The sequence below is a fragment of the Ochotona princeps genome, chromosome 10, assembly GCF_030435755.1.
Source record: "Ochotona princeps isolate mOchPri1 chromosome 10, mOchPri1.hap1, whole genome shotgun sequence".
In the NCBI taxonomy this organism is placed as follows: Eukaryota; Metazoa; Chordata; class Mammalia; order Lagomorpha; family Ochotonidae; genus Ochotona; species Ochotona princeps.
In genome coordinates, this window is record NC_080841.1 from 17,819,529 (window position 1) to 17,847,124 (window position 27,596).

The 27,596-nt window shown below is 40.6% G+C and overlaps 1 protein-coding gene across 2 annotated transcripts; it reads left to right on the forward strand.

Annotated features, from left to right (window-relative positions):
- CD46 (CD46 molecule) lies at positions 1–27,596 on the forward strand. Of its 2 annotated transcripts, none has more exons than XM_012930296.2 (11): positions 1–244; positions 9,420–9,608; positions 9,948–10,050; positions 11,209–11,294; positions 11,749–11,946; positions 16,833–17,015; positions 19,627–19,674; positions 24,051–24,089; positions 26,185–26,220; positions 27,269–27,332; positions 27,530–27,596. In XM_012930296.2, exons 1-11 carry the CDS (start codon positions 121–123, stop codon positions 27,567–27,569), a joined length of 1,110 nt encoding a protein of 369 aa, XP_012785750.2. In that variant the 5' UTR covers positions 1–120; the 3' UTR covers positions 27,570–27,596. The 2 variants fall into 2 exon arrangements, 1 of the variants encoding a protein (XP_012785750.2); XR_009246156.1 differs by lacking the exon at positions 27,530–27,596 and adding an exon at positions 21,547–21,644 and having other exon boundaries at positions 2–244; positions 27,269–27,302.

A 27,596-nucleotide genomic window follows, 5' to 3' on the forward strand; every position in this document is an offset into this window, starting at 1 on the left:
ACCTGTCATGCGGTCCCTGGCACTTTGTGAGTTTGAGGATTGTTGCGTTTGCTCCCCCAGACTCAAAAATGACTGCCTTGCTCAGTTAGCTGCCAGTTTTCCTCACTGGAGTCTGGAAAAATGACGGCGCCTTCCGCGCCGCGCAAGGAGCCTTCCTTCCGCCGCCAAAGTCCCCTTCCTAACCGGTGGCGCATCCTTGGGACGCTTCTGGTGACTGTGGGGTTCCTGCTGTTCACCTTCTCCGGTAGGACCCCCGGAGAGGGCGCGATGCTGAAGCCCCGGCGGGGCGCGGCCGGGGACCAGGAGGTGGGGCTGTAGGGACTGTGCAGTGCTCCAGGCGGCTCTGTGCTTGGTGGTCTGAGCCTTGCCATGCTGATGAGCTCGAGGTCTGTGTCTCGGCCGCCTAGCTGTGTCCCTAAGCATGAGTTTGCAAAACATTTCCAGCATTGAGCTCCAACAGGTACACCAGAAGGCCTGCTTGCACCTGGGCGTGGCCAAGGCGGGGAGTGGAGGTACCGCTATCCCACCCCCCCGCCCCCCGCGCTATGCAACTAATGGGAGTTTCCCCTGTCTACCCTGGGTGCCTTGGTCCTGAGGTAACTGGCATAGTGATCCCTAGAGGCTGGGCATTCCCTGCCAGCCTGGCCTTAGGATTGCAAGGAGCTTGTGGTGCCCCAATGGGCTGGGCTGGGTTGGGGGAGGGCCTGGCAGACGTTGCTCTGTAAGTGCCCAGCGGAGTAGGAGATAGGAAAATCCCTTGGCCTGGCTTCAGAAGGGCACCTGTTGAGAGCAGGTTCAGAGTGGCCTGCGTTCTGATGGGTGGCAAGGGCGCGCCACCCTTTTAGAACTTTCCATGATGTCTCTGCTCAGACACACAGCATAAGTCTTGGCTTACAAATAGTTGCTATTTTTCCCCCAATTATGGAATTATCGAGTCCTCTCCCATTCACAACCAATCCAGACAGTATCCTATTCTATCACTTAAAGAATTTTTCCCATTATTTGTCTCGTTTCGGTGCATTTCCTAAACCGCATTGATGCCAAATATAGTCAGAAATTAGTATATTAAGAAACAATGAATAATGTTAATCTGGATTTTTTCCCTACAGCACATAAGTAAATCTACACACTGAATACATTTATTCATTGAATGAACAAACAAGTTTTAAAATGCATGTTTAAAAACATTGAATACAACGTTCACAAAGAAAAATCATTTTGGTATATTTTGTTGTGCTTTTCTATGTGCTTGGTGTGTCTGTATGTCAAGTCGTCCTAATTAGGATCCTAATACATGTAACAGAGGTCTTCCAAAGTTCATGAAAAATATTGTGAAAAAGCTTATGCATGGGTTTCAAAAGTTTCCACCTTTTCTTTCTATTTTCTGCAAACATTTTGGAATACAAGCAAGGACCTTGTTTTCTCCTTGGTATGACTCCAGTATCAGGCCTACCTTAGGCAATCAAAAAAGATTGGCTTAAAAGTTTAGGGAGTGGCCAGCATTAACCAAAGCCAGGATACTGATGGATAGATAGATCATAAACTCTAGGGGCGCACCCTGCAGGAAATGGTTCTCTCACAGTGCTCAGCAGTGACAGTGACAGGAGGCAGGGAGAGCCTTCTGCTCATCAAGCAGACCAGGAAGGCTGCACTGGATCCTCTGCACTTGCTGCCTCCCCTGCCTTAGAATATTCTCCTCCTGACTCAGTGCAGAATCACCTCTGAACTCCACTGGGATGCCCTTCCACTTGCCCACCCAGGGAGACCTTGTGGGACTGTGCTCTCTGAAGCTATTTCATATTCCAGCTCAAAACTACCCTACCTTGTCAGCTCCCTATAAAAACTTATGTTTTTGTCTGTGGCTCCCCATTAGGATGCAGATATTTGCCACATCAGTGGTTCCAAAAGCCCTTTGTCTTGTTTTGTTTTGTTTTGCCTCAGCCTCAACACTCTTATGTAATTACTACTTACAAAAAATTTAGATATTTTGATCAGGTGTAGAACCCAGGAAAATGTTGCTCCTGCCTCCAAGGGGAAAGTTCTGTAGAAAAGATCAGTGAGGCCAGAGAATGGCAGAATGATGGTCACGCAGAGATCACACAGGGCGCATGCACTGCACATCTGCATGTCTCCACGTGGACACGATTCCAGCGCAGGTGTGCCTAACAACCAGTTCCAATCTAATTGCTTTGCACGCCCCACTTCTGGCACCATAATTACATCAAGGCTATCCTTAGTCTCAACACATACGACTCTGGGGATCAAGACTTTAACGTGTGGGTCTTCAGGAAACAGCAAGCACCACAGCCAGCAGGTTAGGGCAGAAGCAACTGAGGCTCAGAACTGACCTGCTTGCCCCTGGGTATGGGAGAATTCTCCAGGACTCCAATACTCCAGTCTTATGAAGAACAATGATAATTCAAAAATTCATTTCAAAAGCTGATAGTGAAAGTGGGGAGCAGTGATAGGAAGAAAATGGTAAGAACAAAAGGAAAATATTTCCTAAGCAGTTTTCCTTAAGGCTTGCATTTGGCACAAGAGTGGAGACCTATGTGGTGTCCCTGCATCCCACATTGCGGTATCTGGGTTTCAGTCCTAGCTCCACTCCCCATTCCTGCTTCCCACTAGCATGTACACTTGGAGACAGCAGGTGATGGCACAGGTGTTGAGTACTTGCCACCCAAGTGGGAGATCCAGATTGAGTTCCAGGTTACTGGCTTTGGCCTGGCCCAACTCTAGCTGTTGCAGGCATCTGGGGAGTGAACCAGTGGACAGACACTCTTTTCTGTCTCTGTTTCTCTGCCTTTCAAGTAAGATTAAAACTAACTAACTAAACCACTGTTGTGGGCCAAGTGTGGTAGCCTAGTGGCTAAAAACCTCACTTTGTACGCTCCAAAATCAGTGAGTGGGTGCCGCTGTTATACTTTCCATCTAGCTCCTTGCCTGTGGCCTGGGAAAGCAGTTAAGGACAGCCCAAAGCCTTGACCCTGCACCTGTGTGAGAGACCCGAAAGAAGCTCTGGGCTCCTGGCTTTCAGACCAGCTCAGCTCCAGCCAGTATGGCCACTTGAGAAGTGAATAAATGGACAGAAGATCTTCCTCTCTGTCTCTCCTCCTCTCCGTATATCTTTCTAATAAAAATTAAGAAATAATCTTTAAAAATAATACTATTGTTGGGCCAGCAGTGTGCAGCAGGTTAACAATGTATCTATGATGTCAGCATCCCAATGTGGACACCACTTCAAAACCTGGCTTGCTCCACTTCTGATACAGCTCCCTCCTAATGCACCTGAGAAAGCAACAGAAGGTGGCCCAAATACTTGGGACCTGTACCAGTGTGGATGAACAGAAAAATCTCTGGTCCCTGATTTCAGCCCACCATAGGACTGGCAATTTAAGACGATCTGGGGAATGAACCAGTGGATAGAAGATCTCTCTCTCTCTCTCTCTCTCTCTCTCTCTCTCTCTCTCTCTGTCTCTCTCTCTCTCTCTCTCTCTCTCTCTCTCTCGTTTTCCTTCTCTGCCTGTAACTGCCTTTCAAATAAATTTTAAAAATAATTATTTGAGGGCCTGGTGCAGTAGCCTAATGGCTAAAGTCCTTGCCTCGCATCTGCTGGGATCCCATACAGGAGCTGGTTCATGTCCCGGCTGCTCTACTTCCAAGCCAGCTCCCCCCTACTTGTGGCCTAGGAAAGCAATAGAGGATGGCCCAAAGTCTTGGGACCCTGAACCTGTGCTAGAGACCCAGAAGAAGCTGGCTTCGGACCAGCTCAGCTCCAGCCAATATGGCCACTTGGGGAGTGAACCAGCAGACAGAAGATCTTCCTCTCTGTCTCTCCTTCTCTCTGTAAATCTGCCTTGCTAATAAAAATAAATAAATCTTTTTTTAAAGTATTTGGGGCTGATATTGTGGTGTAGCAGGCTTAGCACTCACCTACAATGCCCAGAATCCCATAAGGGCACTGGTTCAAGTCCTGGTTGTTCCACTTCTTGTCCAACTCCCTGCTAATGCAGTAGAGGAGAGCTCAGCTGCCTGGGCTCCTGCACCTACGTGGGAGACCCAGAAAAAGCTCCTGGATTCTCTTCAGACTAACCCAGCTTTGGCCAATGTAGCCAGAGTGGACCAGCAATGAAAGATTTTTATCTCTCCCTCTTTTTATAACCCTGCCTTTCAAATAAATATAGTCTTCAAAGATAAATACAATCTACAAAAGTACTATGGATTCTATTTAAAAAGAATATTGCTTTTTAAAAATTCTTTTTTAAACAAAATATTGCTTTTTAAAGTAAGATGATGGACTCCCTGACAATAACCATGCCTACGTTGTTGGAAAACACCTCAACAACAACACGATGGACTTGTGACTGTTCATGAAGGACATCCATTGTAAAACTAGAGGGAAAATCAATGTGGTGGGGCGGGGGTGGGGGGACCTTGGGCAAGGGCACGGGCAACCCCAGAACCTATGGAACTATACCATAAAACAAAATAAAATGTTAAAAAAAAGATTATTGCTTTCTAATATTGCTTTTCTAAAGGCTTCAAATTGTAAATTGAAGATTATGAAAACTAGAGGAAAGCAGATGAATAAAGCAAATAGAGCATGACGTGGGAAGTAATAAAAACAAAGTAAAAAAGGAGGAAAGATAAGGTTACATTGAAGTTTGAAAGATACAATCAAGCTAGGTAGGAAACCTAGAGAAATGAAAATGAGATCTCTGTGCTACGCAAGGAGACTCCATGGACAAAATCAGCCTTTTATTTGCAGGGCAGCTCACAGGTTCCAATGGAGTGTGAGTAGCCGGTCCTGTGCATGGGAGGCCACGTGACTGGGACCAGTCTCTTCATACTGGAAAGGGGCTGCTGCTTTGGGATAAAACTTGCAGTTTCCTATTGGGTGTGTCTCCTCTGCGTTTTACTTCGTTCTGATTTAAGAAACAGGTTAACCGTTCAGCCCAAAAGCCTGTGGTAATGACCTGAGATGTCCACGAAGAGGGAAGGCCAAGGGGCAGGCAGCTGCTGACCGTTTCCCAGGGACCCGTGGGAAATGCTTCCTGGGGGAGATGATGGGAGGGTTTAGTCTAGGGACTCAAGAGGTGAGCAGGAGCCTCCGCAGGTCAGACGAAAGGTGTCAGAGTGCAGAAGTGGAGTGAGCAAATAGCGTTTAATTTTGATTCCAGGTTCATGCACCAAGAATTATTCTTAGTGCTGACCCAAATAAGCTAAATTTTATTTAGTGAGAAAGTGAACACAGGCACACACATCTCCATGGAATGCCCACACAGCATTGCTGACATGAAAGGGCAGAGGGCCAGGAGTAGAAGTGTAAGGGCAGGAATAATAGAGAACACCCCTGCACCTTCTCTAGCTGAGGTGTCTGGTAGAAGAGGGAGCACCTCGCAGCACCTCCTTTTATAAGGGAGTGCCTTTACAGACAGGAAGCCACCCGGGAGCCTGGTGGTACCTCTATAAATTCCACATGGTCCTGACTCCACATATTTTGATAGTGTTTTCCCTCCAGGTCCCAGATGAAAAAATTGCATTCCAGGAAAGGGAACATGGAGCAGGGCACAGTGGCTTGCAGGTACCTCCAGTTCAGCAGATCCTAAAGGCAAGCTGCCTGCCTAGCCCTATCGCATACCAGAAGCAACATGGGCATGGGCACCATGAGGTGCACAGCTCAGCTTCAGAGCTCAGGGTGACAGCCGCAGGGCCAAGAAGGCACAAAAAGGGAGAGGGAGAGACTACAGGGTGAAAAATGTGAAAAGCCATAGGCTGCTTAAGATAAACGGTTATTATTATTCAGACTATGATGATATCACCTATCCTTTGAAGGATTTGCTTTAATTTCCCACGTACAGAAGACAATGTTTTGATGACTAATGTGGAGATAGAATAAGTCAGGATCAGCATATGGGTCCACAGGGCACATGGCTTCTATTTGATTTGTCAGCCATGAAACCAGCATGTTTCCTTTGAGATGGCAAAAGTGGGCTTCAGTTTGTGTGGGTCGCAAGAGTAGATTGTGGATTATTTTGTTTGATGGAGGCTTGATCTCTTAACTAGTATTTCACTGAAGTATAACACTAGGATGCCACCTCTAGGGGAGATAAATGAACTTTAAGGCCTGAAATGGTGAGTTCTGCCTGTGAGTTTTCGTGAGAGATTTCAGAATGGAGGGTTGGTACTGAGGTATTAACTAATTTAACTGCAGGAGCAATGCATCAGTTCCCTTGAGTCACAGAGGAACTGCAGACTAAGGAAGAAGTACTGGGTCCTGGTAAATTCTACCTAGTACTAGGCATGGGACTCCGTTACAAGTGTGTATGAATGTGACCACAATGTGTTATTGGAAATGGTGTGACACATTCCACAGTGTGGCTTTGTCAGGAGATGGAGAGATTTGGAAGGCAGATGGTTGTTTACGCCAGAAACATGTGCTCATTTAAGCTCACATAGGTAACATCAAGTAAGTAGACAGGGAGTTAAGTAGGAATAAATATGACTGGAAATTTTTTTTTCACAATTTCTGCCTCCCTTGCATTACAACTCCATCCCCTTACCTGCCAATCCAGCACATTACTTTCCCATCATGCATCTGTGCCTCACCCAGAAACAGAAAGGGGGAGAGGCCATGATAGCCACATGAAACTTAAACTCCATTAGAGGTGCCATGAGATTCCCAGAAAGCCTCATGCATGCTAATCACCACATTTATAGATTCAATTAGGACACCATCCTGTCTCATAAAAGAGGTGAAAATGTCCTTCCTTGCTCTTGGCTTCTGGACCATGCATGCGTGTTCTTCTCTGGGCTCCTCCGCTTCTCTCCCTTCATGGATGACTCTCTGATCCACTCATCCCAGGTGTTTCTGTGTGGGGCAGCACCCAGTTATGTGTGAATGTACATGCACCGTCTTTATCTTTTGCATAAATCCTACTTTCACTTTGCATTATATTTTTGCCTGTGACTCGAATTCTTGTTCCTGTGGGGGCAAGAATTTGGAAATAAAAATTGAGATACCTAAGCCCACAACAAAGGGAAACCTACAAGAAGAATTTTGATCAGATCCATTCAGGACATCCTGTTATCCCATGAAGCAGAAAAGGAGATGTCACCAGAGAACAGCCCAAATCCAGGTGGTAAGAGCTTCTGGAAACTACAGGGAGAGAACAGTGAATGAGCAGCAGCCCTGGATGTTGGCAGGAGGAAGAGACTGTTGGTGAATTTAACACAGAGAGGGCTCATTTGGTAACTTCTAAAACAGCTGTTGAAGCTATTTTCATGGCCCAAGAAATGAATGAGAAGTGAGGAATACAGCTGTATTTATCAGGGTCTGAGTTTTGAAGAAGCAAAGTAAGGTTAAAAATAGGTTGTGTAGGGGACACCAGGGTGGCTTAGCCAACTAATCCTCCACCTGCAGTGCCAGAATCCCATATGGGCACTGATTTGTGTGTCCTGGCTGCTCCATTTCTGATCTACCTCCCTGATTAAGGCCTGGGAAAGCAGCAGAGGATGACCCAGGGCCTTGGCCCCCTGGACCCATGTGGGACACGTAGAAGGAGCTCCAAGTCCTTCCCTGGACTGGCCCAGGTTTTGCTATTGTGGCCATTTGGGGAGTGAACCAATGGATGAAGATCTCTATCTCTCTTCTTCCCTGTGAATGCAACTTGCAAGCAAAAAATAAATACATCTTTTTTTAGAAAGATCAGCTGTGTAGCCAACAGGACAGGAGTAAAAGGGTCACATCCCATTGTGATTCCTGCTTGAATACTTGGTAGGTAATAGACCACTTCTGATGATACAGTCTGGGCAGTGTGGATGTGTACTCATGGCAAATAATTAATTTTGGCAAGCTGATGTAAATGGTAAGAAGGTAAATGATTCAGTGGTTCTGGTATAGAGAATAAAATCACTTTCCTAAGAGCCTGAGACAACCTATAGTATAATACAATGGCATCTCTGATTAGAAATGTCCTAGGTGTGTATTTCAGAGCAAACAAGAGGCTTGAAGTATGTACCGTACATACTTCAAGAGTGGCCTCAGTATGTACTGTACATGTTCTCAGGGGCTGGGCCTGTGAACGCAATCTGCCATCCCACCAGCTGCTTTCAGCTGGTGGGAGGGAGCACAGTCTAGCCTCCAAGCCAGGAATGTCATAGCGCCAGCTGCTTAAATGTGGCTGGCACCATCTTGGCTCAGGTGTCCAAGGCACCAACTGTGCTGGGCAAAGCCTGCTGGCCACCCAGCGATGAGCTCTTGGGACTTGGGGGTGAGGAATTACTGCCTAGGGACATCCATGGATAAGGCCACCATATGTGTATGTGAGGAATGACTCAGGAGGGACTCCACTGTACTTGCAGCATGTATATAGGCTGATTTGGGCACCCACTGTGCTGGACCCTGTATTGGCAAGCACATACAAGAATCACATCTAGGATCTCCTCAGATGATGTTTCTTTGGGGACCCACCAGCTGAATTGCTGGACTCAGAGCTCCAACCATGGAGAGAATCACAGGTTCCATGATCTGACTGTGGAGTGCATGTGTCAGAGCTGGGCCTATTCAGTGGCATAGTTGGAGAAGTGGACAGCATATCTAGTTGCACTTGGAGAATATGGCAGTAGGACACCTGGTACCACGACAGAGAGCAGAACAAATTGATCAACTACCCCAGCCAAGTATTGGCACTGAGTATCTGAGCAAATGGAGACTCAAAAGGTGGACTATGTCAACCAGCAGATTCTGGAAAGATTTCATCGTGCTTGGAGTGGCAAGATCGGGAGCAATTCAGAACTACTGATCTATCAAAACCTCTTGAGCTGGACCCCCAGAGCATGCCCCAAATTGGGGTCCCTGGGATGGCACTAGGTGGCTGTCCCCATCCCAGGGTATGGAGGCATTTGGGAAACTGGGTTTGGCTTCTCCCTTTATCTCCCCCTATCCCCCAGATACAAGAAGGGAAAAAAGAGAATGTGGACATAATGGTCTCACCCACCTTCCTCTAGCCCTTGACCCTTTGCACCCCAATCAACTATGTAAAAATAATCAAAAATAGAATTTTTAAAAAAGAAGTTCTCTTAGACGTCAGTTTTGAAATGAACTTGGAAAAAAAGGAGAGAAAGATACATACCTGCTGATATAATATATTTTAAGATCAAAACTATTGATGCTGGATAAAAGCTCAGTTCATTTCCAAATCAAAAGTGAGTACGACAAACTTAGAAGAGGTTACTTACAAGGCACGTTCTTTTGCTACTAACTTGGGCAAATATACAAAGTACTCATTGAAAAGCTAGTCAAAGACATATAATATCCATATTTTCTGCGTTCCCTGTTGACAAAATAGAGTTTCTGGGAGCTGAAAATGGTATCAATATTTCATCTCTCTTCCTATTTGTTATTCCCTTGTTCTTAGATGCCTGTGGTCCACCACCAACATTTGAGGCTATGGAGCTCATTGGTAAACCAAAACCATTTTATAAGCCTGGGGAATATGCGAATTATAGGTGTAAAGTAGGATGGGAATATGTATATTTGTTCACCACATCTACTTACTGTGAACAGAATAACTCATGGCTTCCTATCACTGACTGGGCTTGTGAAAGTAAGTAAATAAAACTTGGTTTTTTTGGTTGGTTGGTTTGCTCTAGAGACTTTTGCATTTCAGGGTATTTCACTATTGTAATGATGACTTTCTCTTGGGAAATGGGGTGTCAGGTGAAAATGTATTGGGGGATAGAGGGGATTTTAAGAAATCTCCAGGGAGTGATTTTCTTGGCAATTGGTTTGCCTGAGTAAATGTGGAGTCCTTGTAATACAGTATTTAAATACTCTTTTTTAAAAAGCATGCTTACAAATTTGGAAGAGCAATGTAGACTTTTGATTTTGACTCAACTATTTGAAAATGGATTTTTAAAACTATTTTTAAATTATTTTCTTTTAGAAATAAAATGCGCCCAGCTACCTATTATCCCACATTGTAGGGAACATATTGTAAATGGAACTCTAGCGTGGGGTCACCAGGTTCACTTTGAATGTGACGAGGGGTAAGTAAGTTGCTTCTTCGAGGTAAGGTGATTGTTGCTAACTCCCTTTCGGTTTTGCTCCTGTTTGTAAGTGTTCGTGTAAACTTGCTTCTTGCCAAATAACTCCTAGACATTTTATGGAAGTAAGAAGGATGTGTAACAAGTAGAAAGAAATTGAAATTGAAGGACAGGAAACTTGAATGATTCTTGCTCTATCTAATAATAATCCTGTTGTGAGCTTTAAGAATGTGATGAAACATTTACATTTAAGGAACAGATAGAACTCACACAAAACAGTAAATGCGTGAGCCTTGGGAGAAATGTCACTTTGACAATGTACAAGCAGGTTCACGTTCTGCTTTTTTAACTTGATCAAGTAAAAATATTGAACATTCTGCTAATGGTTACAGAGGGCTTGCTTGAAACTTAAGGAAACCCAAAGTTTAAGACATGCATCCACTCATAAAGTGGCAGCCCTCTTGAGAAACATACTGTATAAGGAGAGCTACCCAAGCAAAACAGCAAGAATATTTGGAGAATATTCTCCACCAAAGGAGAATAATACATGACAGTGACAGTGAGAGCCCAGCAGTTGGATTCTCAAGCACATAAAGCATCATTGAGTGGGAGCGCTGCTGAGCTGTTCCCAGGATGGGATTCTGATATGAATGTTATTGCTAAGAACTCACACAGACCAGGCTCCTGGAATGTGCTATGCCCAGCTCACCTCATGCTTCCATGGTAGGTGCTGGCATCCCCTTTTTAATGAGGGAGAGAGGGAAAGGGCAAGACAAGCTTGAAATTTTTTGTCCAAGCTGCAGTAGCAGGTCAGGACTGGGACCAGGCTTGGACTCCTGGCAGCCCAGCTCCAGGGCCTCATCCCTCCATCCAGTCCCTGTCCTTATTAAGCAGAGTATGTGCGCAAAGGCAGACATGTTAACCTGTCCTTTGGTGGCAGAGCAGCCAGACTGGCAGGCACAACAGATCTATTTAAACATCTTCACTCTCAGCAAGGAGACTCATCTTTGAATTAAACACTAATTAATTTATTTAGCATTTTCATTACATATTGTTGAAAAAAACCTTTCCCTTTAACTAGGCAGTATAGAAAACCCCTTTCCTTATTATGTGTCTTTTATTAGTGGCTAAAGAAAAAAGTAACTTTTGCTTTTTATTTAGCTATTATCTAGTTGGTAGAAAATTTGTAACCTGTCTACTTAAAGGATCAACAACACACTGGAGCCATGGTGTCCCACGATGTGAAAGTAAGTAAATTATATTTGCATTGGACCAATAGTTCTCAAACGATCTGGCCTTGGGGCTCATTTATGATTTTTTACATGAACAGGACCCTAAAGAGCTTTGCTGTATGTGGGTTATATCTGTAAAGCATTTCTCAATCACAAACGGATTGCCAGCATTTCTTACTGTCACTAAAATAAAACTCAGCATGGCCTTGCAAATAAATATAGATGTTCTGCCGCTTAATAAAATAAGCCTTGTTCTGAAAGTTCATTTCTATGTGAATACTTTGAATTTAGCATAAGACTTTTTTTCATAAAAACTCTCTTAGAAATAGTTACTGGATTCCTAACTAGCTAGAGAAATCCTATATTGATAATTTATTTGAAAGATGCTTTCATAGTACATTAATAATAAGATTTTAATTTTTTTTTTGCCTTCCTTTCGGCCTTCACATTCCTGTTTTTCTCTTTTAAGAGATTTTGTGTTCACCACCTCCAAAAATAAAAAATGGAAAACACACTTTTAGTGATGTTGAGATATTTGAGTACTCAGAATCAGTAACTTATAGCTGTGATCCATCACACAAAGAAGATGAATTTTCACTTGTCGGGGAAAAATCACTTTATTGTGTCGCCAATGGAGTATGGAGTAGTGGTGCTCCTGAATGTAGAGGTAATCTTTCAATTTATTTCACCTTCATTTGTGACCTGTCAATATAGACATTTTGTAAATATTTTGTCTAAGGCTATATGCTTCCCCCTAATGTAGAAATAACTTTTCATTTAATATAAACCAAAGAATATTTCTAGTATAGAGAGCCTCATCTCTCACCTCATTGTATTCCTGGCATCTCTTTGTGTGTATCTAATCCCAATGGAATGAATGTGGAAATCAATAGAAAACATACCCTCCAAATACTTGAAATTTCTGCAAGATACCTCCAAATAATTTGTAGATTAAAAAAAACAGGAGGAAAATAGGAATTTTGAATTGCAATTTGAGTTCAACGAAAATAAAATCACAACATATCAAACTGTCAGAATTTGGAATACAATCAAAGCATTTCTTAGTGGGAAATTTATACTATGAAATACTTAGATTGGAGGGGGAAAAGGAGTCTCAAACTAGTAATCTAAGCTTCTACCTTAAGAGACTGAAAAAAAGATCAAATCAAACTCAAACAAATGAATAGAAATAGTAAAAAAAACAGAAACAAAATCAATGAAGCCAAAAAAGAGTAGATAAAATTAGTAAAACTGATGGTTGCTTCCTAGGGAAAATTGATAAAAATAAATAGGCTGACATATTGTCAAAAAAAGACAAATTACTAATGTCAACAATGAATAAGAGAATACCACACAATATCCAGCAGATATTTAAAGAATGTAGGGGAAAATTACAAACATTTTCATGTCTATTAATCTGACAGTAAATACGTACTTACATGTCGAGAATTAAAATTTGGAGTAGGGTCAGATAGATACCACCTGGGACCCCTGCATCCCATGTCAGAATACCTGGATTCATGTCATAGCTCTGCTCCCAATCACCACTTCCTGCTATTGTGCATATTGGGAAGCAGTGGGGATGGTTCAGTCAGGTTCCTTCCGCACCTGAGACCAAGATTCAGTTTGGGGCTCTTGGCTTCAGACCTGGTCCAACTCTGGCCATCACAGACATTTGAGACGTAAACCAGCAGATGGAAAAATCACATGCATGCATGTGTGTATAATAATTTTTTTAAAAGCAAATTGGCAATTTTCTTATAAGATACCAAAATATGTAAACTCAGTCAAAGATATAGATAACCTAAATAGTGCTCCATCAAACAAATACAGAAAGATCTGTTGGTCCAAATAGCATCACTGTGAAAATCTACCAAAGACATAATGAATACATTACACAATTCTACACAGTGTTTTCCAGAAGGTGCAACCCACTTATCAGGAGAACATTGCCCTGATACCAAAACCAGATAAAAACTTTACAAGGAGATTAGGAATAATATCTTTGGAGGACATAAAACCAAAAATCCTCACACACACACACACACACACACACACACAACATAAAATAAAATCTGGTTTGTGTAAAAAGTATGTCACAACTAAGTAGGATTTATCTCATGAGTGCAAGTTTAGTCAAAAGCAAAAATAAATGAGTATATTTGCCATATCAAGAGATTATTTTATATCATATGGTCATCTTTCTAGATGCAAAAAAAAATGTTTTGACATACTTTAGCATCTTTTTATAATAAAAGTCAGAGATCCAGGAATACAAGGAAACTATCTCAACCTGATCAAAGGAATCTGCAAAACATAGCAACGTAACTACTGGTTAAAAGACTCATTTTTTCCAATTAAAAAAAAACATGAATGGGTATTGTGATGCCATGGGTTAAGCTATGACCTATGATGCCTGTAGCCCATATGGTAATGCCTGGTTTGAGTGTTGGCTTCTCTACTTCCAATCTAGCTTCCTGCTAACACATCTGGGAAGGGCAGCAGAGGTGGCTCAAGGATTTAGGTTTCTGACAGCCACATGGGAAACCCAGGTGGAGTTTGAGTTTATGGGCTTCAGCCTGGCCCAGCCCCAGCTGTTGTGAGCATCTGGGGAGTGAACCAGTGGATATGGAAGATATTCTCTCTCGCTCTCATTCACACAAACAAACTTTTTAAAAAGAAACAGATTAAAGATAGACCAAGTGAAGATGGTTACTCTCACCACTCTATTCACATAGTCTTGGGAGGAGTTGTACCCAGTACAATAAGCAGAAGAAAGTAATCGATAAAGGAAGAAATAAAATGGTTTGTTTACAGTGAAATACTACTAAATGCCTATTAGAAGTTAAATGCATACACAAGTGACAATATCTAGTGCTGGCAAGGAAATGGAACTCTCAAAAAGTTGCTGGAAGGACTTCGAAGTGGAATGACTACTTTGGAATACTTACGGCGATTTCTCATCAAGTTAAACAGAGACTTACAGCTAAGCAATTCACATGAACTGAAATCAAGTGTGCACAGAGAAGTCTGGTTACAGGTGTCCACTGTAGTGTTACTCATCATCAACCCAAAAGGGAAACCCACTAGTCCTTCAGCTGGTGCGTGAATAACCAACCTGTGTCCACGCAAGTGACGGAATAAGACTCAACAATAAAAAGGAGTGATGCCTGACTCAGGCATCAACACGAAGGAAACTAAAGCATCGTGCTGAATGAAATAAGCCACTCTTAGAAGGCTATAACTCCAGTTCTGTGACTTTCTGGGAAGAGAAAGCTAGAGAGGCAGAGAACCATGCTTGGCTTGTTGCCGTGCTGGAGCAGAAAAGTAAAGTCACGAAGAGGCAGGGAGATATTTTGAAGTGATGAAACTTTTCTGTATGTTTATTTGGTGTTAGTTGTGTGATGATTATTTGCATTTGTGGAAACCCATACCACTGTGCACTTCAGAGTGAGCTGTACTGTTTGTCAACGACATCCAATGGTCCTAATTAAAAAAAAATCAGGTGCAAATTGATGTCACCACCACCACCACAACAACAAGACATTTCTGGCTTCAGACAGGGCAGTGGACATCCAAGATGATGTAAGAAGAAAGTTTTAAAATGCGAGCCATACAGATATATGATAGAGCATTAACAAACATACAGATAACTGCAGTATCAAGTTTTTTGAAGGGGTATGGATATTTGAGTTATTGAAAACCAAAAATAGGAGAAAAAACAATCAGTAAGAGGGATGAAAACCACACCAATAAACCACACTACATTTGAGAAGGTGGGGCCAAGTTAGAATAACAACTGAGTTCTCTCTGAGTTGTGGTCCAGAGAGTTTAGCTGCAACTTTACAGTTCTAGCAACCCTTATGGGAGTCCTGGGTGCTCCACTTCTGATCCAGCTCCCTGCTAATGTTCCTGGAAAAGCAGCAGAAGATGGCACAAGTATTTGAACCCCTGCACACATGTAGGAGACCTGGTGGAGTTCCTGGCACCTGGCTTTGGCCTGGCCCAGAGTTTGGCTGTTGAGGCTGCTTGGGGAGTCAAACAGCAGATAAAAGATTCTCTGTCTCTCTCTCTGCCTTTCAAATAAATCATAGAAATGCCTATTGCAGTTAGAATACAAGCATGTGTCTTAAGGTACTAAAAGAGAAAACATTTACACTCAGACTTCTATATCAAGGCAGAATTTCTCAAAACCAAAAGTGAAATAACTGAACACATTTTCAGAAAAACAAAAGCTAAGCACTAATCAAACTGTGCTACAAGAATTGCTGGAAGAAGTTCTTCAGACTGGAAGGAGATGATACCAGATGGAAACGCAGATCTACAGGAAAAAATATATATATCAACAATGTAGGGCACTAGCCTGGCTTAGCAGGCTGTACTGTATACAGTCCCTTTCCTATTGCTCAGATTTAATCTCATGGAGTATTCTCTTGTTCCAACTGTGTCCAGCACAACCTTTTTTGTTCTGTTTCCTGAATTTCATTAAGTCTGTTATTGAGATCTTGCAAGTAATCTAGTAGGTCAGAGCCACATTTTGCTTCTTAAGCAATGAGAGCAAAATGGGAAATATCGGCACACATTGCTTTGAAAGCCAAGCATTGGTTTTAATTTGTGTTTCAGGCCTGTATGCTTGTGCACTGGTTTGTTGTATTCTTTGAATGTCACAGCTTGCATGTGATGTTTTTACCTGGAACATTTCTTTTCCTTCTTTTGGCATATCCTTACATGATTCATTTTTTTTTAAAAAAATGAGCTAAATTATTACGTTATCAGAAAGCTCTTTCCTACCTTTTCAAAAAGCAGCACACTGTTATTAATAACATGACCTTGAAAACAAATTTGCTTTGGAACTTATGGCAAATTTATAGTCAGGTCTTAAACCTTGTCAGCAACAGAAAAGAGGAAGACCAATAAATTATAATGGCATTCTAGGATGTGTGTGTGTGTGTGTAAAAGAATTATTAGATTTCTCTTTTTATCTGTAATTCAATGTTTTACATTGAATTTTTTTTTAAGTCAGAGTCAGCGAGAGAGGGAGACAGAGATCGTTCATCCACTGGTTCACTCCCCAAAAGACTACAATGGCTGGGAATGGGCCAGGCTGAAGTTAGGAGCCAGGAGCTTCTTCCAGGCTTCCCACATGGGTGGCAGAGGCCCACACACTTAGGACATCTTGTGGTATTTTTCTCAGGCCACTAGCAGGGAACAGGATGGGAAGAAGAGACTGGTCTCAGGCAACAGCTTTATCCGCTGTGCCACAACTCTGATCCCAACCAAAACCCCAACAATTTTAACATAAAGGTTCCTTTTTTTTTTTTTTTAAACGTCTTGAATCCCATGCCTTGTCTCTTTCTTCCTACTACAAATAATTGCTTTGTGTTTTTTTTTCCTCTGGCCCTATGTTTTAAAAGTGTTTTTTTTTTTTCTCTTTCATTTTTTTCTTTTTGATGATGTTTACATAGTTGATCAGGGTAGGAAGTGTCAAGGAAAGTGGGTGAGACCATTGTAAAAACGTATTCCTATTTATTCTGTGGTTTCTTGATTTTTCAGTGGTCAGGTGTCCATTTCCAGAACTCAAAAATGGAAGACAGGTAACAGGATTTAGAAAGAAATATTACTACCAAGCAATGATTATGTTTGAATGCAACGTGGGCTATCATCTTCAGGGGAGTGAGACCGTGACCTGTAACAGTAATAGCACGTGGGAGCCCCCAGTTCCAACATGTGTAAAAGGTACAAAGTTGTGGGGGTGTGTTCATTTTTGTCTTTGAGTTTATGTATTTGGCATTAAATATAACCTTTCACAGAATAATTGAAAAAAAAAGTTATAGCACTTACCTCTGACTTGTACTCATTTTTATGCTAGATGTATGACCTAAATTTTATAGAGAATTCCGCTGTTGTGATTTTGTATGTTTTTCCTCCTTGTGTGTTTCATGTGTTTGGTTGAATACTTTCTATCTCTAAAAAAGATGGATTATAAAACATTTGCAGAATAAACTGAAGCATGAACATTTTCATCTGCATAAGTCAAGAATGCAAGGTGTAGTTCATTGGAGTGAAATGTGAGCATTAATTCCCAAGTGGTTGATCCAGTCCTTATTATCTTCTTTTCTAGTGGTGACCACTCCCACTATAAAACCTCCACTTTCCACTATCTCAGGTTATTCATTTCTGCTTACAGTTTTCAAGCCTCTTTCAAAATTCCTGTTGGAAATCCCAACAATAACTCCCAGGTATTTAATCCAGTCGACATTGCTTTCTTTTCCCGTAGTGACAACTCCCAGTATGAAACTTGCACATTCTACTGTCTGAGATTTAATCATTCCTGGGAGTATTTTTCCTTCTCATTCCTGGAGATTTTTTTTCAAATATACCATAAATTAATGGCACTGTCCACTCATCTCATGCTTTAGGAATGAAAGGAGGAAGCATATTTTTACAGCTATTTTAGTTACTATACATGGGATCTAAAATTTTATGTGCCATTGTCCACAGAGATGAAAAAGAAACTTGGGAAACAGGAACATGGGAAAGTTATATAAATTTTAAATGTGTTTACTCACATAAAGTACATGGTATCTTTGTTACTGCTGATAAGAAGGTAAGTGGGACATATTTAAAGCATTTAGCACACTGCTGGGTAGGGAGGAAACTCTGACAAGTAGCTTATATTATGCTTGTCCCTACTGAGTCAACATTGATAAAAGAGGATCCATGACTTGTCTCTGTTAATATGTGTTTGCTGCATCCTCAGCTTTGCTATTTTACTCTTTTTGCGGGGGAGGGCTGGGGAGAGGTGTGATCTGCTAACACTTTCCCCGGGTGATCCTCCCAGGAAGAGCCATGTTCCGCTTCCTGGAATGTAACCAGCACAGTTTCCTTTATGCGGTAGAAAATAGCTTTCTCCTGAACAAGACTGGCTTTCTACCTCTTCCTTGCCTTTTTCTCCCCCTCATATAATTTATTCCCCCCCCCACACACACTGGGCAGCTATATTTGAAGGAATAGTGCTTATTTGTGGAAAAGGAAGGAGAATTTCTTGCAGATATTACTCATCACCTGATGGGCTTCAGGCTCGAGAGATTATTTCAAAATGGTGTAAGAAATCATCTTCCTGGCTTTGGCGCTGTGTCTCTGGCTCCACACTGGTTGCAGCAGCAGACACAAAAGGAGCAGCGGAAAGAGGCTTAGCCAGGGCAGGCTGCACACAGGTTCCTAGTTGAGCGCTGCTTTACTCAGCTAACATCATTTCTGTGGGCTTTAGTTCTCCTTTGGTTTTAGCAGGATCTTGATGTCAAACAATTCCTAAGTCCTGGATCCTAATTTGTTCCCAGGAAGAGACTTTGAAAAGGTTGTGGAAAATGAAATTCAAAGATTTTGGTGCTAAAAAGCTGGAAGTCCATGGGTAGTTTTTTCATGATACACATTTTCCATTCATTTTTTTGAAGATTCGGTGTACGTTCACAATTTCTGTTTCTAATAATGTAAAAGTTGAAGGGTGAATTGCACATGTAATATGGTAATTAGAATATCTTTTTATAATTCTGTAGAACTTGGTACTTAGTAACCTATTTGAGTAACTTAATTGAGGCTGAATGGTTTAGGGAAGGGAAGTGATAATTTTTTAGTGGACTGATACACAAACAGAACTAAGATAGCATTAGAAGTCTATATCCATTGAATCATGTGTGTTTACTCACATGTGCCGAATGGGCATGTAGTATACTAAGTTTGTTGAAACTCTCTTTCCAAAGAGTTGGTGATAAGCATTTCATAAAGAATTTGTAAAACACTGATTTACCTGTGTGGATTTGAGAGAATTAAATTAGAAAACCTTTATAAAGAAGAGAAACTATAGGAATGTTTTTAAAGCTCAAACAAAAAAAATTTGAACAGAATTGTCAATCACTTTTTATCATTATTAGCAAAAGATTGTGTCAAATCTGTCCATAACAATTTGTAATGGTGGTAACATGCATCAGTGTGTGAATATGAAAAGAGGTCCAAAAAAATACCAAGCGGAAAAAGTTACTTGCAAATTATGCAGTATGATGCCACTAGGATTTTTTGTTTGTTTTAAAAATATGTGTTTACCTCAAACACATGACTTTTATGATTTTGTGACTGGGTAACTGCAATGCTATATTGAATATTTTTGTGCATATATGCATCCACACTTGTGCAAATATACATATAAGTTAACTTCCCAAAAGAATTGCAGCATTCAAAGATGTGTGTTTTTCATTTTGATAATCTTTCTGCAAACCAATGGTCAAATTTAAATACATAATAATATATTGATAAGGTTGACGAACTGATACAACCGTATCTGTCTTTCTAGGTCCTAGGCCTACTCATCCCACCAAGCCTCCAGTTTATAATTATCCAGGTCAGGTATCCTGCTGATATTGTTAACAGCTTCGTAGGAGATGTATTAAAAATGATGTCTTGGATTGCTTTAACTCTCAGTAAGGCTGAACGTTTTTGGCATCTGTATTTATGGCCTTTGGCCAATTTTCTATTAGATTTTGAAAATCAGTTTGTTGATCATTTTTGAGAACATTAAAATCCTTTTATGAGTACTTACTTTCTTAGTTTACTCGTTTCTGTTTTTACTAGTCAGTTTTAAGGTTTTTTTTTTTTTAATTAGATGGCTATTTGTTTTACTTTTGCCAACATGAATGGCATATGAATTTTTTGTACAATTTCAGACATCATAAAAGTAGAGTAGTAATTATATCTCCATCCAGTTATTCTCTGAATATATCATTGTCATTGGTTCTGTATTTAAACATGTCTTGTGAGTGATTACACATGTAATTTGGCATTTTTTCCATCTTCTTAAACAAAAATTATATTATCTATAATTTGTACATTTTCTACTTTGTGTCTTGGATTAGGGTTCTATTTAGATTCCCAGGCTTTTGTAATTGGGACTTGAATACATACCCTATTTTATGTAGCTATCTTCATCTAGGTAGTCATTGATGTGTTCAGAAATTTCATGCTAACAGGCAGGTGGATGTACCAGCCTTTGTCCTAATGACTCAGTTTTTGTGTCTTTCTTATGAAAGCTTCATTTCTTCTCCATGCTAGAATTGGGTAAAAAATCTCAGCCATGTGCTCTGACTTCATTCTTTTGCATTAGAAATTATTGATACATTTGAAATTCATTACGGTGTATAGAATGGGATGGTTTCCCCCCACCACACCCACCTCATCCAACAGTTAAGAGCATCATTTTCTTTCTCCAGAGTCTGAATTGCTACTCATCATCACACATTGAAGCTTCCCTTCCTTGTGTGAACTGTCGATTCCTGTGCCAGAAGACTCATTCATTCATCCATTTATCTGAAAGGCAGAGTGACAAGGAGTGAGAGAGATAGAATCTTTCATTTGCTTGTTTGCTCCCCATGAGCAACAGCAGTAGCCAGATCTGCACCAGACCCATGCCAAGATCAGGAAGATTGATCCCACATGGGGGCAGGGTCCTGAGCACTTGGGCCATCATTCCGCTGCCTCCTGAGGTGCATTAGCAGGGAGCTAGGTTGGAAGTAGAGCAGCTAGGATTCAAATTGGCATGCTGATATGGGATGCAGGTGGCTTAACTTGCACATCACTGGGTCCACATCACTGGGACTTCAAGCCTCTCCTTTCCTTTTTCTTCCTGTTGGAGTTCTGCATGTCATACTATCTGGCAAAAATACTTCCATTTTTTAAAAAAAATCTCCAAGCTAGTCTTATGTTAATTTTTCCAATCACATATATTTTTTAACCATTTTACTTGTTTTAAAAGTGCAGTTCAATGGCGTCAGGGCCACTGGAATTGTGTGCAGCCACCACTATTACCCACCTCCAGAATTTTTTTCATCACACCAAACTGAAACAGCACTCTAGAAGCAAGAATTTTTCATTTCTCTCTCTCTTTAGTATCTAGAAACTACTAATCTATTTTTTTCTCTATGAATTTTCCCATTCTAGAGACTTTAAATACATAGAATACATACCACATTTTGGCTTTTTATGCCTGGCTTAGTTCACTGAGCATAATATTGGTTCATTTCTCTTGTAATACGCAATGAAAACCCTATTCCTTTTTTATGGCCAAATAATAGTGTATTAACATGTATATATCACATTTTGTTTATCTATTCATCTGTTGCTTGATACGTGAGTTGGTTTGTTTTCAGTTTGTGATTCTTGTGTGTAGTGCTTTTATTGAGAGCACACGTATCATAAAAGGTTGTCTTTTGGATTCTAGGAGTAGAATTGCTGGAGCACAGCAATCTAATTTTGGGGAAGAATTGGCACATCATCTTCCACAGCAACTTCATCATTTCACATTCTCACTGAAAGTGTGTATGTGTTCCAATGAATGTCTCTCTGTCTTTAACATTTGCTGTATTTGGACGTTTAAAAAATAATAGATATCTGTCTTCATTCTTCGGGCTGCTATAAGAGAATACCACAGACAAGATAACCTATGATGAGCAGAAAAAAAGTATTTCTCACATTTCACGGGGCTGCAAGGTCCATTATCATTTTGACTTTTAGGAATACATAATCTCTTATCAAATCTATGATTTGCAAATATTTGCTCCCATTCTGTGAGTGCCTTTTCACTATTTTTTTGTGGCCTTTGGAGTACAAATTTTTAATGTCTATGAATTTCACCATTTTTTGTTATTGCTGCCTGTGCAGTGTCAAAGCCAAGAAACGACTGCCATATCTAATGCCAGGAAGTTTTTAAGTTCCAGAATTTTATCTCTTATATTTAGGCCTTTGGTCCATGAAAACTTGTGTATGTGGTAGCAGTCCAATTTCTTTCTGGTTTTTTTTTTTTTTTTTTTTTTTGCCTGTGGATACCCAATCTTACCAACAACATTTGTTGGGAAGACTGACCTCTGACGTTGATTGCCATTGGTATTCTTGTTGAAAATCATTTGACCCTATGCAGTAGGGTTTAACTGCTGAGTTTTCCAATCTGCTATTCTCCATGCCTATCATTGTATCACTACCATTCTGTTTTGATTATTATATTTTGTAGTAGGCTTCGAAATCAAGAAGTGAGATCTCTATTAACTGTTCTTTTCTAGGCTTGTTTTGGCTTTGGGGGTTTCTTTGAGATTTCATATTAATTTGGGGGTGGATTTCCCTATTTCTGTAAAAAGCATGATCAAACTTTGGATAGGGTTTACACTTAATCTTTCGATTATTTTTTTGTAGTATTGCTCACTTAAAAATATGAAATCTGCTAGTCAATGAACGCAGGAAGTCTTCCTATTTATTTAGGTCTTCTTTAATTTTAGTAAACAGTGTCCTTTAGTTTTCAGTGTACAACTCGTTCACTTCTATGGTAAAGTTTATTCCTACATGTATTATTCTTTTAACTACTATTATAAGCTGAATAACTGTCCTCATTTCCTATTTGGATTATTCATTCTTGGTGTGCAGAAATATAACTGGAGGGGCCAATGCAGTGACATAGCATGTTCACGCCTATGGTGCTGGCATCCCATATAGGTGCCAATGCTAGTCCTGGCTGCTTCGCTTCCAATGCAGCTCCCTGCTTACAGTGTAGGCAGGCAACAGAGGATGGGCTGAGTCCTTGGATCACTGCACCCATTTGGAAGACAGGAAGAAGCTCCTGGCTTCTGGCTTTAGATCAGCTCAGCTCTGGCCATTGTGACTTAGGGAGTGAACTAGTGGATGGATTTGTATTTGTATGGATCTGTATTTTCTCTCTTACTCCGCCTTTCCAATTAAAATAAGTACATCTTTTTTTAAAAAAAAAACCTGATATTTCATATTTGTGTGTTGCATTTGAATCCTGCAACTTCGCTGAATTCATTTATTAGTATTAATAGATGTTTGAATGTGTATATATGGAATTCTTCAGGTTTTCTCTATAAAAGACCATGTCATCTATGAACAGAGGTAATTTTGCTTCTTTTTTCCCAATTTGCATCCCTTTTATCTATCTTGCCTAATTATTTGGGCTAGAACTGTCAATACTTTGTTGAACAGATTGGCAAATGTGAGTGTCCTACTTTGTTCTGGCCTTTAGTCAGTTATCACTGAGTATCGTGTCAGCTGTAAGATTTTTGTTGATGTTCTTTATTGTGTTGAATTAGTTTCCTTCCATTCCAGATCAATTTCTAAAATATTTATCTTTAAATTTTAATGAAAATCACCTTGAATTCAGACCAATTTTGAGAAAACACTAAATTTGCATGTTATACCACAGAATATTATCTAATAACATTAAATATAATTGTTAAAGTATTTACTTATTTTACTGTAAAGTCAGAGCTACAGAGAGAAGGAGACACAGAGAAGAAGATCTTCCATCCTCTGGTTCACTTCCCACATGGCTGCAATGGCCAGAGCTGAGCTGATCCAAAGCCAGGAGCCTGGAGCTTCTTCCAGGTCTTCCATGCAGGTGCAGAGTCCCAAGGCTTTGGGCCATCCTCACCTGCTTTCCCAGGGCATAAGCAGAGAGCTAGCTGGGAAGTGGAGCAGCTGCGACACCAACCGTCACCCATATGAGATCCTGGCACGTGCTACTGCGCCAGGCCCTATTAAATATAAATCTGCGAAATTTTCTGATACCACTTTAAGTGAGAAACATTATTTCAGTTTATAAGACATTAAATTTTAATAGATTTTATACAAAGACAAAATTAACCTGTGGATTTTAAGCTTTACTCTTTTGCTTTATTATTAATGTGGTCGTATTTACTGCATGTTTTTTTTTCCCCCTAGGATATCCTGAGCCCCGTGAATTCTTTAATGAAGATCTAGGTTATTGGTTTTGGTTATTACTCCTGCATTATGAGATGTTAGAGTAGGAATGGGGAACTTTTTTCTGCCAAGGGCCATTTGGATATTTATAATATCAGCTGATGGTCATACGAAATTATCAACCAACAAATCAGCCTGTGTGCCCTGCCTGAAGTTGAATTCTGTGGGTCCTGTCTGAAGTTGCCTTGGCAAAGCCAGACCAAAATATTTTGTGGGCCTTATATGGCCCAGAGACCAGATATTCCCCATTCCTTTCTCAGAGTGTATACGGAAATATTACACCCAGCTATCAGCTATGAAAAAAGAAACATGTCAAAAACTATTAGTGATAACTAACATTCATAGTTATCTTAGTGGTATTGATCCCGTTGCAAATATAGGTGGTAAGATGTGTGGAAAATATTGAAAATTGTGGTTTTAACAGGTGACCCAATATAGGATTCCTAGTTACAGTGGAAAGGGGATATAAGTAAAAAATATATAAAACACAGTTTTACATGACAGTATATGATGGCAATTTGTAGATTAATTTTCTTTATGTTTTATATGAGTTGGATTATTTTTTTTATAAAAAGCTAGTTTGGCACACCTATCTTAGTTTTATACACTGCATACAATACATCAATACATTAAATAAACTGATGAAGGATATTGTGAAAATTAAAGCTCACTGAAGTATAAGGCTTTCTTGATAAAAAAAGATTAAGAAGCTCTTACTTTCCATTTGTTAGTATGATTTAGCAATGGCTGATCGTTTTATAAAATTCACTGTAGATTTGTTTACTTTCTGCAGATATAATTAATCTGTGTATAGCCTCATTCCCTTATAAAATAGTATGATATTTGCAAATAGTCATACTTTAAATATCAATTAATATCTCATTTGGTATAGATAAGTAGTGCATACACAGCTGTTACACTGTATTGTTTAGGGATCAGTAACAAATGTCCAAAATAGGTAAAGTGATTTTTAAAGTGTTTTCTGTCAGTGTTGTGCTGAATCCACAAATGTGTAACCTGTGAACCAAGGGTATAACTTTACAAATGCTCCTCAACACAATGGGGTTGCTTCTGTTGAACAAGAAGTCGAGAGTGCACCGACTATACCTGACCCACTCAGCATTCTAACTTAGTTGCATAGTACCACGTGCTGGCTGGGAGCTGTAGCTTGCTCTACGCCCAGCTTGACATAATATCATGCCACGTGTTACTAGACCAGGAAAAGATCAAAATTCAAAATTTGAAGTGCAGTTAATACCAAATGTGATTCACTTTGGTGCCATGATAGGCCAAAAAAAAAAAAAAAATGCCAAGCTGAGTCATCCAGTGTTGGGGTTATCAACTTGGATGCTTTATCTTCCAACTCTGGCCAGTGCTGTCTTAAGCTGTTAAACACTGGATAACTGTGAGATGAAAGGGGCAGGATTAAATGCAATACTTCATGCTTTGACTTACAACAGCCAAATATAAAAATAATGACAATTTAGAAGCAAAGGCACTGCAGACAGTAGCACTCTAAGGTTTAGGCTTTTGTAGGATGATTTAGTGTTTTCGGAGTAGTCCACAATGTATGGTGATGTTTCTCTGCATAATTTTTGTCCATGTATCCTAGTGCTTTATTTACATTTCTAGAGGAAATCTCCTTGACACTGAGGTCTACATTTTATGGAGGTGGAGGTGCAGAGGGATGAAGTATTTATTATTTATAAAGACCCTGCACGTAGTACCTGTGTGAATGAGCATTACAAGTTTATGACTTATTCTACAGATCCACTTTTGGGATATTTTTCATTACTTTTCTGTAGTGAATTCTAAAAACCTTTATTATGTAAATTGAGGAGGAAGCTACAGAAGAAAATAGTAAAGAAAGAGATTCCTATGAAGAATTTCACAAACTGGGTCCTAAACCCAGAAGTTGTAGGAGGACTCTGTGATCAGAATGACTCAGCCACACCAGCCGTCAGTCGTTGTGCTAACACTAGATGACCTTTCCTTTGCTGTGGGGCTTAGGGGACCTAATGTATATGAAGATGCAGCTGCTGTCTGGAGATCCTTATACGCTCATTATCTTCCATTTTTCTATTGCTTCTTATAGATGCATGGCTCATTGCCCTGATTGTTGTTACTGCAAGTGAGTATCCCAATATTTGAATCATTTAAATCAGAATGCTACTGTAAAGAATTGGAATTTCTTTTTTTTAAAGATTTATTTATTTTTATTGGAAAGGCAGATATACAGAGAGGAGGAGAAACAGAGAGGAAGATCTTCCGTCCGATGATTCACTCCCCAAGTGAGCCGCAACGGCTGGTGCTGTGCAGATCCAAAGCCAGGAACCAGGAACCTCCTCCAGGTCTCGCACATGGGTGCAGGGTCCCAAGGCTTTGGGCCATCCTCAACTGCTTTCCCAGGCCACAAGCAGGGAGCTGGATGGGAAGTGGAGCTGCCGGGATTAGAACTGGCGCCCATATGGGATCCTGGCGCGTTCAAGGTCACGCCGCCGGGCCCAAAAGCTGGAATTTCTAACAATCATTTTGTATATATTGAGAGAGACAGAGAGAGATGTCCTTCTGCTGATTCAGTCCCTAGATGCTTTCACTGGCCACGACTGTGCCAGGTTGAAGCCAAGAGCCAGAAACTGAATCTGGTCTCCCACGGGAGGGACAGGAAACCAGGGACTTGAGCCAGCACACTGCCTGAGAGTCAAGAGCCAGGACATTGGGACGTGGGACTCAGATGCATTCCCCACGAGGCTAAAGGCCCACTCTACTTATGTGTCTGAACCGTTTCTTCAGTTCCTATGCTTTTTATAGTTTAAGTAAACCAACCTTTTAAGGATTTCCGACCTGGAGTTGGTAATCTGCCATCCCTTTGTATTCTATGTAGCCATTTAGTAAGAAGCCTTGAGACATGTTTCCTCAAGATGCTTAGCATGACTAGTTTACTTCTCAAATATACTTTTAATCATTCTCTGGACTAAGCATGGCTTCTCTGACTTCCCGTGGACTGCGAGTGATTTAGGTAATGACTAGTTTGGATTAAATTTAAATGTGTCAGTGCTTCAGTAGAGTCACCTTTTCTGACCTCTGAACTAGAACCTACAGTGCTTTTTTCTGATAGATTTGAATCTTGGTAATCCATGTTCAGAGTCACATGGTATTTGTTTCCTAATTTCTTGCAGTTGCTGGAATTGTAGCATGTGGCACCTGCCTGTACAAATGCTGCCAAAGCAGGAAGAAGAAAGGGTAATTAAAGCATGTCTCTTCTCATTCATTGGCCCTTCTTTCCTTGACGCATGACACACTTTGGTGCTGCTTAAGTTTGTGCTCTAAGCTGCATGCTGATCTTAAAAATGTTTCCTACGAATTGTATACGGCTGAAAGCATGTTCGGCTGTTATTAACGTCATTGCCACATGTGGAATCTGTGCAGCATTGCTTCAGCAGCTATGAAGATGAGAATAAAAACTTCTGTGAAGTTTGAAGTTCTTTAGCGAATCATGGATCACCA

Bases quoted from the DNA above. Each gene is read 5' to 3' on its own strand.
- CD46 (XM_012930296.2), top strand. From the start codon at position 121: ATGACGGCGCCTTCCGCGCCGCGCAAGGAGCCTTCCTTCCGCCGCCAA. The intron at 10,051-11,208 runs GTAAGTAAGTTG...CTTTTTATTTAG, and splicing joins CACTTTGAATGTGACGAGGG to CTATTATCTAGTTGGTAGAA. The intron at 17,016-19,626 runs GTACAAAGTTGT...CTGTCTTTCTAG, and splicing joins AGTTCCAACATGTGTAAAAG to GTCCTAGGCCTACTCATCCC.